General features: G+C 40.7%; 1 protein-coding gene across 4 annotated transcripts in view; it reads right to left on the bottom strand.

Annotated features, from left to right (window-relative positions):
* The window catches only part of LOC110978722 (protein phosphatase EYA1-like), a 136,450-nt gene that overhangs the window by 19,202 nt on the left and 99,384 nt on the right, over positions 1–17,864 (bottom strand). For all 4 annotated transcript variants that reach the window (XM_087148464.1, XM_087148465.1, XM_087148463.1 and 1 more), the window contains one exon: positions 1,974–2,063. In XM_087148464.1, coding sequence (XP_087004590.1) covers positions 1,974–2,063 — 90 coding nt within the window. The remainder of the gene's footprint in view (positions 1–1,973; positions 2,064–17,864) is intronic.

The raw sequence follows: 17,864 nt of genomic DNA, 5'->3' as shown, positions 1-17,864 counted from the left end.
CAACCCCAGAATTATTTCAAATCTATATATTTCTGAATGCCGAACACCCCAAGAGCTGGCCAAATGATTATCTGCGATATGAAATGGTCCAATATCTCAATTCCCATGCCAAGACAAAAGGTCCACATAAAAACAGCTATCAATTGCGCTGGTCTATATATTCCGATCTGCAACGCTGGGGCAAGATTCTCCAGCTGGCCCTACCTGCCGAATGGCCTGGTTTCACAAGTCTTGTGCATCACCTGTTTTTTTCCCTCTCTTTTTTCTTTCTCTCTCTTGGGATGACTCCAATTTGCAATCCCCGGTAACCGAGCGTCCTGCCTGCCCCAACGTGGCTCGGTATCTGGCAAACTGCCACGGGACAGCCGCCCATCTTACTTTACACGTAGCCAAATTGATTTTCTGATTCCGCTTGCGTGAGATTTCTCGCCGCCAAACTCCTCACCGCTTAAACGCAGCGCGCGTCCCACGTGCAGCTTTCCTGTTCAACCTTTTCTTTTCCTCTCCTTCACTTTTCATCCTCCTCTCCGTTCGGTAGTTTCTAATAATTCTGCATATCTCGCCCCCTCGATTGACAGATCTGACGCGATTTTCGGCAGATTATAAATTGATTCTAATTTCTATGTAAATATGGCGCATATCGCATGTCTTTTACAACGCTTGCCCGGGACATAACTTTCCTTGACGTATGGGCTCAGTCTTAACCACCTTAATTTCAAATCGGTTATCTTTCCGTATTGATTACACCAGCTTGTGTTTCAAATACAAGGAAGGCACGACCGATACAGACAAGGCCACTTTCAGCATGAATGAGACCTACGTGTGGCTGACTGTGAAAAATGGTGCATTAACCAAAACTGCGATGACAAAAAATGTAGTGACGATAAAGTTCTTAAGTGATACCAGTTAGGAAGTCATTATTGTTTTATGCGATTGCATGAGGAGCTGCTGTTTTGTGGAATCCCACAGTCGTTCCGTATAAAAGCAGCCTTTCCCATTAAAAAGCACATTGATTTGACAGGGCTATTATGCCCCATCCTTGCAAATTTTATGGAAAAGTTTGGAAGAGAAGGTGACACAATGTCAGTGATGAGTGAAAAAAATGGTGATTTCAAAAAGCCAAAGAAAGAGATTTGACCACATCCAAAATCCTTCTAGCTGGTAAAAAAAAAAAGCCTTCAACATTGTTTTGGACATTTCCACATGGTGGTAAGAGGCTATACAGAGATCAATAAAGTGTTGGCTCTTGTCTTTGATCTTCGGGAGTAGTATGTTTCTAATCTTGCATTTCAAATCAAAAACACCCTGATCATAACTATTCTTCTGACAGACAATCAAATGAATGATGATCTTTCTTGGAAACTTCCAAAACTCCTGACCTCAGTCTACATGTACTTGTCAGAATTATAAAATATCAAGGAGCCAAAGGTTTGGAGGCGTGAAATTCCGTGCAAACTATTTCTGAGGTTTGTTATCATAATGTGTGTGGCTAGCGGAAACATGGTCACCTAATTCTGATCTTTGGAGGTAAGATGTTGAAGGGGGGAACATGGGACATGATGGATCGTCGGTGCTTTGACTTAAAGGAAAAAGTCTCAAAAAGGACTATAGGGGAGGTAGCTTTTCTGAATTTCATTTGCCGAGTCAAGACGTGACCGGATCAATTAGCATTTTAAGGCCTATACATGTAAGCTGGAACCCAGCCAAGTATTTTTTTAAAAAGGGGAAAATGAAATAGGCCTAACCCAAACACAGGAATGAACACATGGTTAGACAACCACAGATCAAACGCATTTCAAATCTAAACAAAAAATGCAGCACTGAGAACCTCTGTAAAAAATCAAGATGTCGGGATAAAATGGCTGTCACATTACCAAATTTGGCAACATTTCTTGTATAAAGATCACTCACTGCCCGCAGAGGCATGAGTTTCTACATTTATCAAACAGATTTCAAGAAGTCACCAAGCTTACCTCCAGATCATTGAAGAAGAGATGTGTGTCGGCCAGGTTGAAGATCATTTCTTCCATCCGAAGACCTAACGATACTGAAGCAGGGGCATCCTGCCAAATACACACAAGGGGACAGAAAAAAAAAAGTTCAACTTCATCCATGAATGATATGTCCAATCTCAAAACTGGAGCAAAGTGACAGACTAAAATGAGAATATGAATTGCAATACTTGGCAATAAACAGCCTCACAGCTATTTGGCAGAGATATTAAAACTGTGCAGTCCATTGTAACAAAAAAGGACATCTAAAATCTGTACAAAAATGACAGGTTAGATTAAAAGGGGAACCTTGTTGGGGGACTGCGCAAAAATCTCGGAAGAAAATGTTTTCCAATGAAAACCTACAAGTACATGTATTCTTTAGATTACAAATGAGTAAAACTAAGTAAGCTAGCTCTTGTCAGGAGAACAGTCAGTTGAGATTAGACGATAATGAAGAAGAATCCACAAAACACTGGGCACATATTTGTAACAATTAACACAGTTGAAAAAAAAAATATTTGTGGGCTTTAAAAGCCACCAAGAGATTAGTTCTGTCAAAGGTGGCTTCGATCAGGTGAATCATTAAGTATTTTAGTTGGAGTTGGTTTTTTGTATAAAGTACTAAAAAGTAACAAAGCCTGAATGATTAAAACTCTGAAAATCTACCATTTTGGGTTCATTTTTATAGTTTAATCTGGCCAAAACAGTGAGAGATCATACTTAATAATATCATGGCCTGCAGTCCTGGATCAATTACTTTCACATTTCAGGAATCGCTTAAATGTTGATGATACAGTAGTGAAGAGGAGTAAACAAAACAAAACAAAACTTGAAATCAAGAGTACTGTGGCCAGTATCAACCTGTTCACCTCTCTGTTCGTACACCACTCAACAGAGGCATAAAAACTAACTATGCATTTGGCTTCCCCAACATCAGGGGCAGTGCAATCTGCCCCAATGATCAGGATCAGTTTAAGTCTACCCCCAACCTCTTCCAGGGAGGATCTGAGAGTTGACATTTCATCACTCTGGGTCATTTGGTGCATTTTATAGTCCAGGGCCAATAAACCACAAAAAAGGCAGCAACCCAGGGCAGTGATGACAGTTTTACTCCCCACCAATTCCCAATGACATAATATTGCGATGGTGGGGGGGGGGTGATTGCACCAACCCTTGGTTTCTCACTAGTGGGGACCATACCCTGGCTGAGTGGGACCATAGTGCTAAGAAAGACCAAGACCTATGCAGTCTGCATCCGTGAAAGCAACAGTAAAAGCAACAGTAAACATTTATGGTCATAAAATGAACCTGCCAACCCCATGATCAGCACTCGTGACACTTCAGGCCTGTTGTAGGCACACCACCCTGGTACTAACACAGGTGAGTACTGTCGATCACACCTTGCTACCACCATGGAACATTTCCAATGTCGCCCATTAACCATGCCCTGCTACACCCTCCAAAACGCTTCAGCAATTTCAGAACTGTTGGACAGTTGTCGATGGATAAAAACAAAGGTTCTTATTTTGGGATAAAGAGTCACTCAGGTTTATCACTCTAACTTTCAGTTCAAGTCAGGTTCATTTACAAGAAATCACTACTCAAACAGGTAAAAGTATTCACATCCAAATTACTGGTTATTGAGAACAAACTCTCACCTCGACATCCCTTTAAGAGAATGTTAAAAACAATGTGCAAAACCTGGAAACCAGAATTGAAAGTGGTTTCACATTGATCACAGTATGCCAATTTATACACCACCATCAGTTTTTGTTCACAAACTCCACAAGACAATGGTAACACTTGTCTATCCACAAAGTAATTTTCTATGCAAGCACATGTACATGTACAAGAAGGCATTTTGGCCTCACAGAATGTCATGCATGTTAAACACACATGTACATCGAGCCAAATTTTCTGCTTGAAATTGCTTTGTGAAAAACAAGTCAATGCAATCAACATGAGCATTAACGAACAATGCCTGCAATGGAAACACTGAAACTTTCAAAAACAACACAGTTATCCTTGATCTTCGCCACTGTCATTCTATTTTGTACATGACAGATTCCATCCACTCATATTTTTCAACTTTCCTTAAAAAAACCCACTACAAACTTGTTTTGACGGGCTACATGCTGCCACGGCAGCATTTTTTGTACGTTCCTATGCTGAGCTTCCTATCTAATAACTGGATTACACACTGCAGCCTGCTTTTAACACTTTGCCTAATCCGTTTAAGCTGCTGGGCCCTGCGACTCTGATTCAATTTCAAACCCTTGTCAGAAACGATGTGAAGTTGGCGCAGTAACAAGCAGACGGGTGTCTCTACGAATTTTTTCTTTCTCTCCTTCCTTCAGACTAACGATCTGGTTTTGATGTTTGCCAAAGGACGCAGAGAAAATTCAATGGGAAAACAAGACAGCTCTGTAATGGAAACACCATTACACAGGGCAGCATTGTATGTATAATAATGTAATTTACATGACAAAAAAGTCACACTCACAGAACAAAACAAGTATTGGGAATCGTTCTAGCCCAGAAAGTTTCTTGAAGCTGAGGTTGCCGACACCACTTCAGGGAGAGTCACAGTAAATGTGAAATTTCTATTCTCTGAATGCAAACTAAAGCGCAATAAAAGAGAACAGGTCAAAAGTCATCCGTCTGCACAATGCCTGTGAAATCACAAATTAAATTATTCTTCAAGTCCAAACAAACCTGACGGAACAAAATTTATGCAGAAGTAACTTAAAAACATTTTCACCATTAGGAATTGGAAAAAAAAGAAAAACAACTTTTTGTCAAAGCTAATGTAACCATGGAGGGAACACAGTTCTGGTATCACTTGGAGGGTTGAGAAATATTTCCTTATAATAGGGGAGCTCAAAGTAACAAAGCCCTAACCACATCAACATTTGAGGAATTTGGGAGCCCTGGGGCCCCGCTTGTCACTTTGGACCTGTCAGGGGCAATACAGGGACCAGCCATGTGATTTTAATTTGGCAGGGCAGGGGCACAACTTGTTTGGGGAGGGCTGCACAATTGTTGGGCACGAGTGAGATTGTGGAATCTCCAGTAACATCTCTGGCATGGATAGGAAATGTGTTACCAATTCTTCTTAACTCTTTAAGGAGGAACAGCTACATGTTTTTGTTGTGAAACACTCAAACCAGATTATTCCATTAAGGCTTAATTGGTTGCAGGCATAATCTTTTTAAACCTTACAAACAGTCCAAGTTTCATCTTTTACTGCATAGCAACAGCAGTTTCAAACTGCTTGTTCCTGTTCACAAGTTTTGATATAAACCTTTGGCCCACACGTATCTAGAGACTAGTACTGGTTTACCATGCAATTTTCTTATTACAACAATTTCAAAGTTCTCGTCTTGTAGACAAGTTTTGCAGGCAACTTGAGGGTAGCCAAAATGAAACTTTTATCACTGCAACAACATTTTCAAAAGTTCCAATTTTGCACATGTAGGCCCAATAAATCAAATTTCAATTACAGTTTTGCAACAAAGCAAGCCAATTCAACTATTTGAAATCTGAAACAGTTACAGAATGTGTTTTTTTAATGGATCATTGTGCAAAGTGAGAATGATTTCACTATAAAAAATTACTCAGGATCCAGATGTTCACTTAGCTCTGCACTTTACAAGAGATCAAACACAGGGCGAGTGACCAGAGAGAAAAAAAATCATAATTGGGCGGTTCGACCCCAAATGAATGTTTTGAGGACCCTGGGGTAAAGTCCGTGATGCAGGCTGGTACTTCTGTGGGTTTGTGGTGGGCCCTCATACTGACCTGGGGCGGGCCTCTTGGTGGCCCCTAGGTCCTGTCAATCAATCCAACATGTCAGCAGTATCTAGGCCAATATTTTAAAGACTCTCATTTCGCCCATGACTTCTCAAGACTCAAGTCGGCCACCATTCTGGGTACAATAGACAAAGTGTCCATCCACGACTCATTCAAAAAAATGTGATGGCCTCACATAAGCTGCGTACAAATCTAAATTGTACCGAGAAATTGTCCGAGAAATCTGGTTCGAAATCCATCGATGGGCCACCTCCGATTCGCAGTCCCTTTAACGAGTAAACTTCTGGAGCAAACTCAACCTTTGAAATGACCGGAGCCGAGACGTGTCATTTCTCAGATCGGTGCACCCGTTAAATCTTTCAAGGTGGAGAGTGTGGCCTAATTAAAACATTTGTTCTGGGCCAAAGATAATATGAGTTTCCATCATTCAGGGGTCTTTGGGCAGATACAGATGTTGAAGAGAGCATAGCATGCTCGTGAAGTGAGATTGGTATCTAAAATATTGGTGCCATTCATGTGGCTCATTTTGAAGGACTGGAATGACAAATTCTTTTCTGGTCTTTAAAAAACTACCAACTCTTGAATGAAGGCTTTGTCACAGTACTGAATTCAAACTCAACTGTATTCTCAAAAAAATCGTGAAAAACCTACATTTTGATTAGGGTTTAACTAATGCTAATGAAACAGAAGGAACAAAGTTTGTTCAAACAGCCTCACTGGATTAAGCAAAATGGCGAGCTTCATTCTATTATTTTCATTTCATTTTATCGATATTGATTGTTTATTTTGGTAAAGTTATGTCCATTCAATCTGACAAATGTGCCAAGGGGAAAATTTTGACACAGAATGTCAGCTTTTCGGGCAGCAAACATAAACTTTCACACACCTGGCTCTATTAATCCCCAGACAATCTCAGAGTGTCTGTGGCCTTTGTACCAAAGGTTATTCATTAATGCGAACTGCAGCTCCAGAGGGCTCCACAATATAAACGGCTGCTTTGAACACCATACTTGCCCGGCAATACATTGTCTTGTTTCTGGGTCTGCTGTGTCATGGGAGAGAACAACGTATGCTCAGGCATGACTGGAGGTACGCAGGAATGTAGCAATCAGACTGGTGGCATGCCTTGACTCGACCTATTGGCATTTTTGTGTACTTCCTCATGATGCAAGACTTAGAGACGCAAGATCCCCGTGCTTGGAAGGAAGAATGGATTCATTAATCAGGCAAAACATTTCAGGAAAAAAAGAGAGAAAAAATGGCTTAACACGCCATCCTCATGGGGTTGGTTTCATTTTTGGAAATGTAAAGTGGTCTTGTAACAACTGCAGAAATTCAATGCATGTTCATTGTTTAGTCATGTGCATTCACAGAAACGGATCTGAAATGTCAGTTTTGGCATGCAGTATTCGCTACGGTATTTGCTCTGCAAGGCATACACTAAATCTACAGTTCTTCAGAAACTCTGGGATCACTGCAAAGTCTGCATTGCAGTTATTGGGCCGTACTTTGCCAATAATTGCTATTGTTACAGCAAATTAGATGTGGTTACAACCACATGGTGTTACAGCATGAACCGAAACTAGTGAACTGTACATGACAAAGTGAACCATTCCATTGCATTAATTTACTACATTCTGAGAAAGTGAAACAAGTTTTGCAAATGTGGTAAAGATTGATCACTTTATATAAAAATAATTGAAAGGTATTTTATGTTTCGTTTATATCTGTGATTCTCACACTGTTTTTCCATGTGCCACTGTCCAAACAGAGATCTGTAAAAACTGAAACAACATACACAAGTTTGGTCCTAATAGAAATAATAATAGGAATCTAGGTAACCTTCTTTTCCCACTATCCAGGGATCCCTGACGTTTATTAATGCCTGTCACTTGCCACAGGACTTGCATACACAAACAGTATTCAAGATTATATCAATGAAAGACAATATCACAAATTTGCTCTGGTTTTTGCAACATGTCAATGGCTCAACTCCAAGTGCATGTACATGTTCATAGTCTGGTGTGGTTTCACCATCTAGTTTTCGCATGAAAATTTCAGTCCACTAAGGAGGTGAACATTAATACACACCCATTCTTTCTGACAAACTAGGCGGATCGTGACAACACCAGAACTAACAACTTGAGTGCGGTCATGACCATGCCTATTGCCCAGTATATAGGCGCACTTTAAAGTCAATGTGCTCAGCCTGAAAAAACACCTGCCTGGGGTATCAATCAAGCCGACTGGCAATATGTAGGGACAGGGACAAAATGCCCTGATTTATCTGGCCCATAACTGGCCAATATAGGCCACTTGTCTTTCAATTAAGTGTTCTACTTTCTGCCACCCCCCCCCTTCTCTTTTTGACACAAGGCTCCTGACTTTTTAACACTCCTGCGCTGACAAAGCTACAAGACTCAGTCTTGGTCCTCCATTCTTGAACCCTTCCACTTCACTCTGACCTGGTTAAGGTATTCCCAAGAGCTTGTAGGGGTCTTTAAAAAGCCCCCAAAAGGATTCCTCCCATGATTCCGTAATGGGAGGGCATGGCCATGCACCTGGCCTGTTAAGTAATGGCCCACAACTGGCCCACAATTACTTCTACTTCAATTAGCAATTCTGACCAGCTGAAGAACGAGCCCTATAAATGACGTCTGATGAGGTTGCTTTCAGAAGACATGGGTAAGATTGAAAGAAAATAAACTATCAATGAAATATGTGTAATCACCACAGGTTGGAGGGCCCTACAATAAGCTCCATGGTGGTTGGTACACCCACGTTCATGTTTGCCTAGACACACCCCTCAAACCTATTTCATGTGCTCTATACCAACTTTTAATAATGGTAAAATGGAGGATTTCCCTGAGTAAAAGAGATTGGTTGAAAAATCCTGAAATCAGGAAATTCCTGATGGAAAAAATCCTAACATCAGGAAAAAAAAACTGACAAATCTCACCCCTGAAGAGAGACTAAACTGGACTTGTGGCTGGGTAGCTTTTGGGAGCAACACGGAAAGGCTAAGACATTCTAATGCAAGCCTTAACTCTTGAATAGATGATGGAAAGTACCTTTTGCAGGAAGCGTTGGCAGCACATAACCAACAGTGTATCAATGAAAATGATTTCTGTGCATTTCCAATGGAGCAAAAAACCATAGCCCTCTATACAACATATTGGGATGCAGTTTTTCACTGTCATTCACCGGTACTGGACTCATTCCCCGGCTGGTACACGTATGCAATGAACAAAGACAACCAACAAATACAGGAACTGCGTGAGGCAACTGTTTTATGGTCTGGTTCCTGCCTCCTCCTTCCAAATACTAAGGAAAGCAAGAATTACTGAAAGAGGGTCAACACCAACTTGAACGGGACAGTCTGGTGTGCATAAGCCGCAAGTTAAATTTATACGAGCAATAAAACTCATAAAGTTTTGAGCCCTAACATTGGAAGCTACATGAACTTGAACAAAATAACGAAGCTTTAAAATTCATACTTTCAGAGCTGACAGGCGGTAATTGGAAGGCACTCCATTTTAAAGACCATCAATACTAAATAGGTCATTCCTGAATAGCACAAACATCACAAACATTTATTCAACCTTTCCTCCCCCCCCCAAAAAATGTCATTTTTTTCTTGGTCTAAAGAAATATAAAACTATAACACCCTCACTACAGGCACAAAAAGTACAATAAACATTAACCATATGGCCCACACCACAAAGTAAAACAGATGGGAAATGTAGCAGATCTGTGAAGACTTTTCCAGACGCCATCTGATACAAGGAGGCTGGGTCTGGTGCCTGCACTCTGGGACAAACTCACGGCCAAGTTTACATGCAAGGCTGTAGTATCTACTAGGGGGGCAACCTCCTCAGAGGTTGGCCAATCTTGGGAGGCATTTTTTGCAGCTGTGCTTGTTCATTCAACATTCTACAATGGCCTTAGATCCCCCGAGGACTTGTGATGTCTGCACCTTTTGGTGAATGGGCAAAAAAAAATCCTAATGGAAAAGGTGAAGGATTCATTTCCCTCTAGAAAAATTGGAACAAGCCCCACAGTGACATTCAGCTCAAATCAAATGAATTAAAAAAAAACAGTTTCTTCTCTTTGTAATTATAAAAAAATGTATCATTCCTAATTCAATGCAAGGTGCTTTTACATAATTCAGGATTTAGAAATCAGCTGTAGATACATTCTTCGTTATTTTTTTCACTCAATGTTCACTGACGCAAAAAAATAAATACCTCTTTCAAAATATCTTCCCAATTGGTCACATAACGAACCCCATAAATGTTGTGTATGCAGCACCTGGGGCCAGGAATGAATGACACTCCCATACATTATTGATATGGTTTACCAAGTGTCAGGGGCAATTTTATTTTATGTCCGTCCAAAACAGGAAATAGATGTTCTACTGAACAGCTTTTTGCCAGTGCATATGTTCAATGCAACATTGTCCAGTGACATATTGCACGGCAAGATTCGTGATTTTATTTTATTAATTTTAACTAGGTTTAGCTGATTTTAGTGTCACCGTGTCTGGTAAAATTAATTTTCTTTTATCGTAGGTTGGGTTAGAGGCGTCTGTCCCGGGAAAGATCGAGACATCACCAATGCTAGCAGGGTTAGGTTCTCCCTGTTGGCAGGGCAGATCCTTATCTTTCATTTCTTACATTAAATTAAGTTAATTTTTTTTAAGTCGACTTGTACTGCGCCGTTGATCATTTTCATGGAAACGGCGCTTTATAAATTTTCAATTATTATTATTATTATTATCTATGGGCGTGGCAAGTAGAAATGTGGAAAAAGAAATCTTACATAAATACAAATTGCCTTCTACTGACAACAGTAGAGGTCTCCTTTCAGAAAACAAGGGAAAAAGGAGCTTTTAGCCCCAAAAGGTAATTCTATAAACTAACTTCTCTCTGTATCCAGATTTTCATCCGTGTAAACATCACAGCCAGATGATCACAACAACATCTACCATTAAAGAAAACTGATTATTACAATCCTGCGGCATTTTGGCGACCTAACTGCCACTTCACATGAGCAAAATGCTGGACCTGAGGCTTGGATAAAAACCCTAACCACAAGTCTCTCTTTGAGGACAGGCTCGCTCCTCGTCGAGAAACCCTTTAGTTTAATGTCCAATGCCTAACACTTTCCCCTCCCATCATCCCGACTCATAAATATGACAAGACTCCGGACTGTGCCTGGCGGCCCCGTTGAATAATTGATAAATGCTTCGTCATACCGACTGGGTCACCGCTGATTTGATTTTACAACCTCACCGATGATAAATGGTTTCCCTACCTGCTCCACTCTGGCCCAGTTAAAGGGCCAGCATCATCAAGATATCTAAAAAAAAAAAATAAATTGGCATGAAAAGTCGTATCACTGAATATGTACATCTTCAAAGCCAAGAGATGGAGCTAGTGCCAGGAATTCTTAACTATAAACAGGTCTAGAATGCATAGGATAAGCTTCTACCAAGAAATCGCTTCCAACATCTGTGTCTCAGTCCTGAACAACAAAGCTTGGTTCCGAGTCAGACAATGTAAAGATGGCAGAAAATCTTGGCAAAAAATCTATAATCAGGTAAGGTCACCTTTAAAGTATGTTGACCTTGCCAAAGTCTCTAGCCTGGAAAATAGAAGTGAAACTTCCACACAGTAATTATGAAAATGTCATGGAAGCAGGAGGGTATGTGTCATACTTTAAAGTGGTAGAAATAGTTGAGCAAAAAGCAAATCCACTTTCTCCTTCGGAGGTAACTTATAAACATTCCGAGTGTCGGATGTTTCTTAGAGAAGATGGATCCATGAGTGCTTGAAGAAACACGGTGATCAAGAGATAAAGGACAGAAAAATCCTTTTGGAATGCTATTTTGGAAAAACCCCACTTGTATTTAGCTTTTATTATGTTGTAACCATGCAACAATTGAAGCCCTTAGCACTCAAGGATCACTGGTATTCCTTACAGGAAGGGGGGAATCTACATGTATTTAGGAAAAACAAATCTGTCCAAATTCATCTTCGTTCCTGCAGTCACGACTATTTCCCTTATATGAGAAACTTCCACCTCTGGTCCAAAATCCCCACTGGGAACATTCACCATTAAAAATGCCACACTCCAACAGACATTAAAAAAACAGTTCATCCAAAGAGGATTTCTGGGACAACCCTCCTACCAAGCTTCCAATCTCTGTCACCATGGTCTCAGACCCAAGATGACCCAGTTCTGAGCCCATCTTGACAGGGAGGGACCCTGCCACGTGACCTCATGGGGGGAGGGGACCGGCTAACCAACTTGTCTCATGCTATTATTACCGGGAGGCTGCAAGTTCTCCGGGGCGAGACTGCAGGGGTGAGATTCGCATCACCAGGACAGTTGTTCTTCACAGTGTGGCTTGCCCGCACACACGCGAGCAGTCAACAGGCACATCTTTTTCAGACGCAAGTCAAGCACGCCATGACAATCTGATTCAGCATAAATTTGGGAGAGCATCTGCAAGCTGTTTTTCGCCAAGCAAATAACCACAGAGGCCAAAAAAAATATTCCAGAAAATAAGTAAATGTACAGTGTAATTGAAAAAAGCACATACAAGTATGTACATGTACCCAGCTACACATAGAAGTAGTTTTATGGCCAACATGTGCACGTAGCAGGGGCAGATTTAGGAATTTTGGGGGGGGGGTTTAGGATGGAGATTTTTTTAATGCCTCATTTTGGAAGACAAGCAGGAGATATGACCTAACGTTATACATGCCATACATGTACATTGTTTACAATGGTACTGCACAAGTTTTGGTATACATGTAGCCTACTTTTTGTCTCAGAGTGGGGAGGGGGCTATAGTTATGCCCATTTCATGAGCACAGTGTTTCAGCCAATGACACATTTATCAACAGATCATTGACAATTAAAATGTCACTACGTATGTTTCCACTGGTGATGGTGACCTTAAACATGAAACTATGCTTCTAGCAATGGGACAAACCACTCATCAACGTGCAGTTTCATCATCAAATCTTGTCTCGGTCTACGGCCCGGGTCACTTACGCATGCAGCGGCTTCGCAGTATTCTACAGTTGTCATATTTAATGCACTGTAATTGAGACGGAGGAAAAAACTTTATTATTTCTTGCCGGTTCCTTGTTGGACGTACATGTGATCTATAGCAAAGCAGCGCCTCCACGAACACCTGATCACACTTAATTCGGGTCCAACACGGACCTACATGTACGGATTGTTAAAAAAAAAAAAACACGATAATGCCACTCCATCCACGGTCGTAAAAAGGGAACTGTGAAATCCAAGTACAGTATCCTGCTGTTGGAGCCAGGGATAGAGCAAGGCAAACAGGGAGAAGAGAAAGTCAGTCTCCAGTAAGAAAGAGAGAGAGAGAGCGAGGGAGAGAGAGTGTTGCGGTCTAAAGTTTGTCGGCAGCTACATGTATTGTCGGATTGGGGTGTACCATTACAGCCCAGATATGCTGGGGATCGGGAGGAAAGCCTCTTCTCCGTTTTCAATGGGACGGGTTTTCATTTTCACAACACTGACAAGTCAACACCACCAGTGCTTCCATGCTTGCCCTGTAACACAAGGACAGTGAACTCCGACTAGATCTTAAAGAGGCTTTCCAGGGTAAAATTTGTTGATGCGGGCTGACTTTCATCCGGCCAGGGCCAGCTCTCGGCAAAAGACCCTTTCAAAGATGAGGTTTACCGAAGTTGGGGTTCTCGTGTTTGTTCCTCTGAAAGATTCACACGAACAAGTGCACACACTGTGCCTTGACCTTGTGGTGGAGGGGTGCAAGGCGGCCGACTTCAGCAGACTGGAGACTTTGAAAGAAAACCTACACGTAGGACAGTAATTCTCTGACAGATGTAAATTAAAATGACCACAATTGATTTAATGGGATGAAAATCCTATTGTACAATGGCACATACAAAACTCTTCCTAGTACCTGTCTTGCATGGATGTATTCAGGATGCTTGTTTGAAAGGACAATGCCTCGTCAAACAATCTTTTTGAACAACTGAGTTCAAAAGGGAAAGGGGGATATTGGTAAATAGGAGTATGAGCTAATATGGCAATATCATATGAATAGTATGAGAAATGTTTTATGTCCCAGACACGTCATAAACTGCACATGATCAAGGATTCGGACATCTGTAGCATCAAATACTTGGGCCCGAGAGAAGTTGTTTGATATCATAACAGCACTTTTCCACTGAAAACGAACCAATCTTGTGGTCCCTGCATTTTATCTTGTTGCAGTATCAGGACACGATATGTTACTGGCGTCGACAAGCCCTGCCTAGGTGCATGTTCTGCCTGCTAAAACAAGTCCACCAAGTCAGATTTCGTTTCTACACTGACTAGAAAACTCCTTCCCAGGAAACTGAGTCGATTGAAAAGTGAAAGGAGTTATTTTGCCTTGAGGACTTGGCAATCGTTTCCTGGAGAGAGAAAACACTTTATCAGGTGCTTGTACACAGTCAGGTGGAGTGAAAAAGAAATTCAGCTGAATAAATATTATGGTCTACTTTTTAACGCAGTGTTTTGTCTCCATAACAAACCCACACTGAGCACAAGGCTTTAAACCCGAGGTACGTGTATTAAAAGCATCCTAACAAGTTTCTAAATTCATCCTTTAAATCAATGGATTGTGACTTCAGTTTGCCTTTCCATCGCCACATTTAAAATTCTATCGTACTATCCTGTTCAGTGAGCTTATCTAAGTTCGTAAAAATGGGGTCGCGCAACTGTCAAAACACTCCATGGTTACAGGACAGCCGATGTCGAACCAGCAAATCCTGAAGTCGAAACCAGTGCAAACAGAGTGGTAACACGGCCCCTCCCCCAATGAGGAAATGATTGTTACTTCAGAACTATCAATTCTGTGAAAGATAATATGGGGAAAAGTTCATAGTGATCAACAAGTCAAGGAACTATCTCCAATGGTTCAGTTGGGATTTTTCTTTTGGTTTTCTGGGGATTTTTTGTTTTTGATTTTGGAGTTCAATCAACGGTTTCTCTCCAGGATTTCCTGATTCGAAAAAAAAAAGGAACATCAATCATCAATGATACTGCCTGAAATCGAGAACTTAACGGTGCAAAAAAAGTACATTAACACCATGCAAGGAATTCCCCAATACTTGGTTTGGAACAAATTCAAACTAAACATATGAAGTTGAAAGAAATATAGCACTGAGAGGCAAAAAAGAGATTTCATATGACTGTGCTTTTAAACTACAAAAAGTTCCTTATACAAAAACATTTTTAAGTTTTCATTCTACCTGTAATTTAACAGTTACCATAACTGGTCTTAATAAAAGTTCTCTGAGTCAATTCCTGATCTGAAATTAAAATAACTTCACAAATTCGCTGTCAATTCGATTCACCGATGAGAGAAAATCTTACGCTGAAATCAGCTTGAGAGTTGTGAACTTTAATCGGCCTGATCATGGTTTGGCTTATTGGCGGCAACATTCTTGAGTTCAGTGAGCCTCTACAGCCTTGGCATACCTGCTAGCCAGATAAGACAGCCAGAACCGTGTCCCCACTGCCAGCTGAGGTCACCACCAAATGACCCAGGGACAAGACAAACAGGGTGACAGAGGAGAGACCGACAAAGAGAAACAACCCCAGGGGGGAGGTAGAGCCAAGGCGTGGAGACCGAGACATTCTGACAAGGATCGTTGCCTTGCCTTCCTGGATGGAGGTGAGACAACCTTGGGATTTTTAATAGGCTTTTTTGGGGGTAAAGATGTGTGGGGCTTTTGTTCCAACCAAGATTTACTTATGGGTAATTCCAGAAATTAGGGGTCCATTTTTTGTGTCCCTGCCACATCTGACATATGATTTTGTAAGTTCAGAGCACATTTTCTAATTTCTAAGAGTGATGAATTAATGCAAATGACCTGCCAAACAAATAGTAATAGTTTGAAATCAATTCCAGTGATATTTCAATGTCAAATAACAAAGGTCAGATGTAACAGGGACACAAAAATGTCACACTTTGGGACCTGTAATTTCTGGAATTCCCCTTACATATTGAAAACCTCTTTATTGAGGGGAAAGAGAGTCAGGGAACCTTGCCAAAGATAGATCAAAGAGAACACAGCGTGATAGGCAGATTGTTTCATGTACGCGTACATTACTACCTCTGAATAACAGATATTGTGAGCTACCATATGCCTTATAAATTGCTAAGGTATTATAAATTCAATCTGCTGCAACACAACTTAGACTTAGTTAGGAAAAAAACAAACTCCTACACTGTATGCCAAAACGACTCCTCCAAAAATGTCCTTATATTCTCTGATCCCCTCTCCGAAAAAGATCGCAAACATCTGAAGTATATTCAAAATTTGTACACAAAGACAAACCCTAGGGAAAAAGTAACACTCTAGAAAAGACGTCACTTTAAATAACTGGTCATTTGAACAGGGTTCCTGTACCTAAAGGACAATTAAATTCCATGACTTTTCCATCACCAAATTATGAAAATCCATGACCCAATACCGCAATTTCTTGGTCTCTTTGGACTTACAAAGTTGCAAATAAAATTACGCATTTTCGCACCTATTTCTGACAACAGAAATCACTCACAGTATTTGAAAAATTCCATGACTTTAGTCATTTTTACCAAATTCCATGACTTTTCCAGGCCTGGAAAACAAAAAACAAATTTCCATGACTTTTGCATGACTTTTCCAGGCTGCGGGAACCCTGTTTGAAACTCACAGTAAGAAACTGAGAACCAATTCAAAAAGACATGACATGGGACAACGGCCATCGATACAGACTTTGGCTTCATTTTAGCTGTGTCCATGTTCGTATCACATGCACATGTGCCTCCACTAACAGCAAAAATCATTTCTTGATAACTGTTTCAGAATAAACCATTAACGAGTTCAATTTGAATAAAATCTATTTTGCGAGGTAATGCTTCAAAGGCAACATTCAAATTTACTACTACGAAGTTTACATTTGGTCTTGCGCTTTTTTCTAAACTTGAAGAAGGCAAAATGAAATTTCAAATCAGGAAATACAGTTTAAGGAAAAGAATTGTAAGGAGGAAGCAGAAAAATATTTCAGATGTGGGGTTTTTACTGCGTCATGCCTAACCTGGAATTTCCACCTCGGTTCTTCCTCTACCTTGAGGAAGTGAACTGACAAATTTGTTGTTGAATCTCTGGAGTTCCTGGCCAAGCCTAAGCCTCACCTTCTTGCCACCGTCAGGTGAGGCACGCCACAAAAAAAAAACCACAAAAAAAACAAGAGCAACATTCAAAAAAAAAAACTAGCTCGGCTTCCTGTGTTACCCGTTGGTGGTTTATTAAACACCGGACGGAAATTGTCCACAATCGGGTTCAGGCATCCTCTAGTCTCCTGATCAACCTGGCCTGTCAATAACCCCAATTGCCATTACTTCAGGAAACGGCAATACTTTCTAACTGCGCAAATAACTTCCAATGAAAAACAAAGCATTTATTCATTGTTTTGTCGTCTTAGTTCAAGATGTAGGACTACATGTGTACATGTAGTTGGTAGTTCTTTAACATTTCTAATATGATTACGAAGCATTTCTGTTTAAAACTACGACTTTATGAGCAAAAATTGGCAGGATATAAAGGAAATCACACAATGACAGACTAAGTCTCAAAACTTTTCAGGTGGGGAGGGCAGACTTGCTGTGATATGGGGGGGCAGTAAATTACGGCCTCTCCTGAGAAAAACAAAGACTGCAACGCCCTCCTTTCTCAATGCTGGTCCAAAAGAAATACCAAAACAAGGCACCTTAACCTAATTTCTATAGCTGTGCCGCCACAGAAAAATAAATATTTCAAAACATGCCCCAAAAGCTTGGCCCATTTTTCAAAGCCGGGTTTTTAGTATGCCAGTGCAACAATTTATTGAAGTATTTCCAAAAAAAAAAAAGAAAAAAACTGTGCAGAACCTTAACCTAATTTCACCCTTTGGAGAAAAAAAATGAAGAAAAGCCGAGGTTTAACTCATGGCGGACATTTCAGCGGGTTTCAA

This window comes from Acanthaster planci, linkage group LG18 (genome assembly GCF_054643075.1).
Source record: "Acanthaster planci isolate LZ-2023a linkage group LG18, COTS_SCS, whole genome shotgun sequence".
In the NCBI taxonomy this organism is placed as follows: Eukaryota; Metazoa; Echinodermata; class Asteroidea; order Valvatida; family Acanthasteridae; genus Acanthaster; species Acanthaster planci.
Note: the sequence above shows the minus strand (reverse complement) of the source record. Positions and strands in the feature narration are given on the sequence as shown.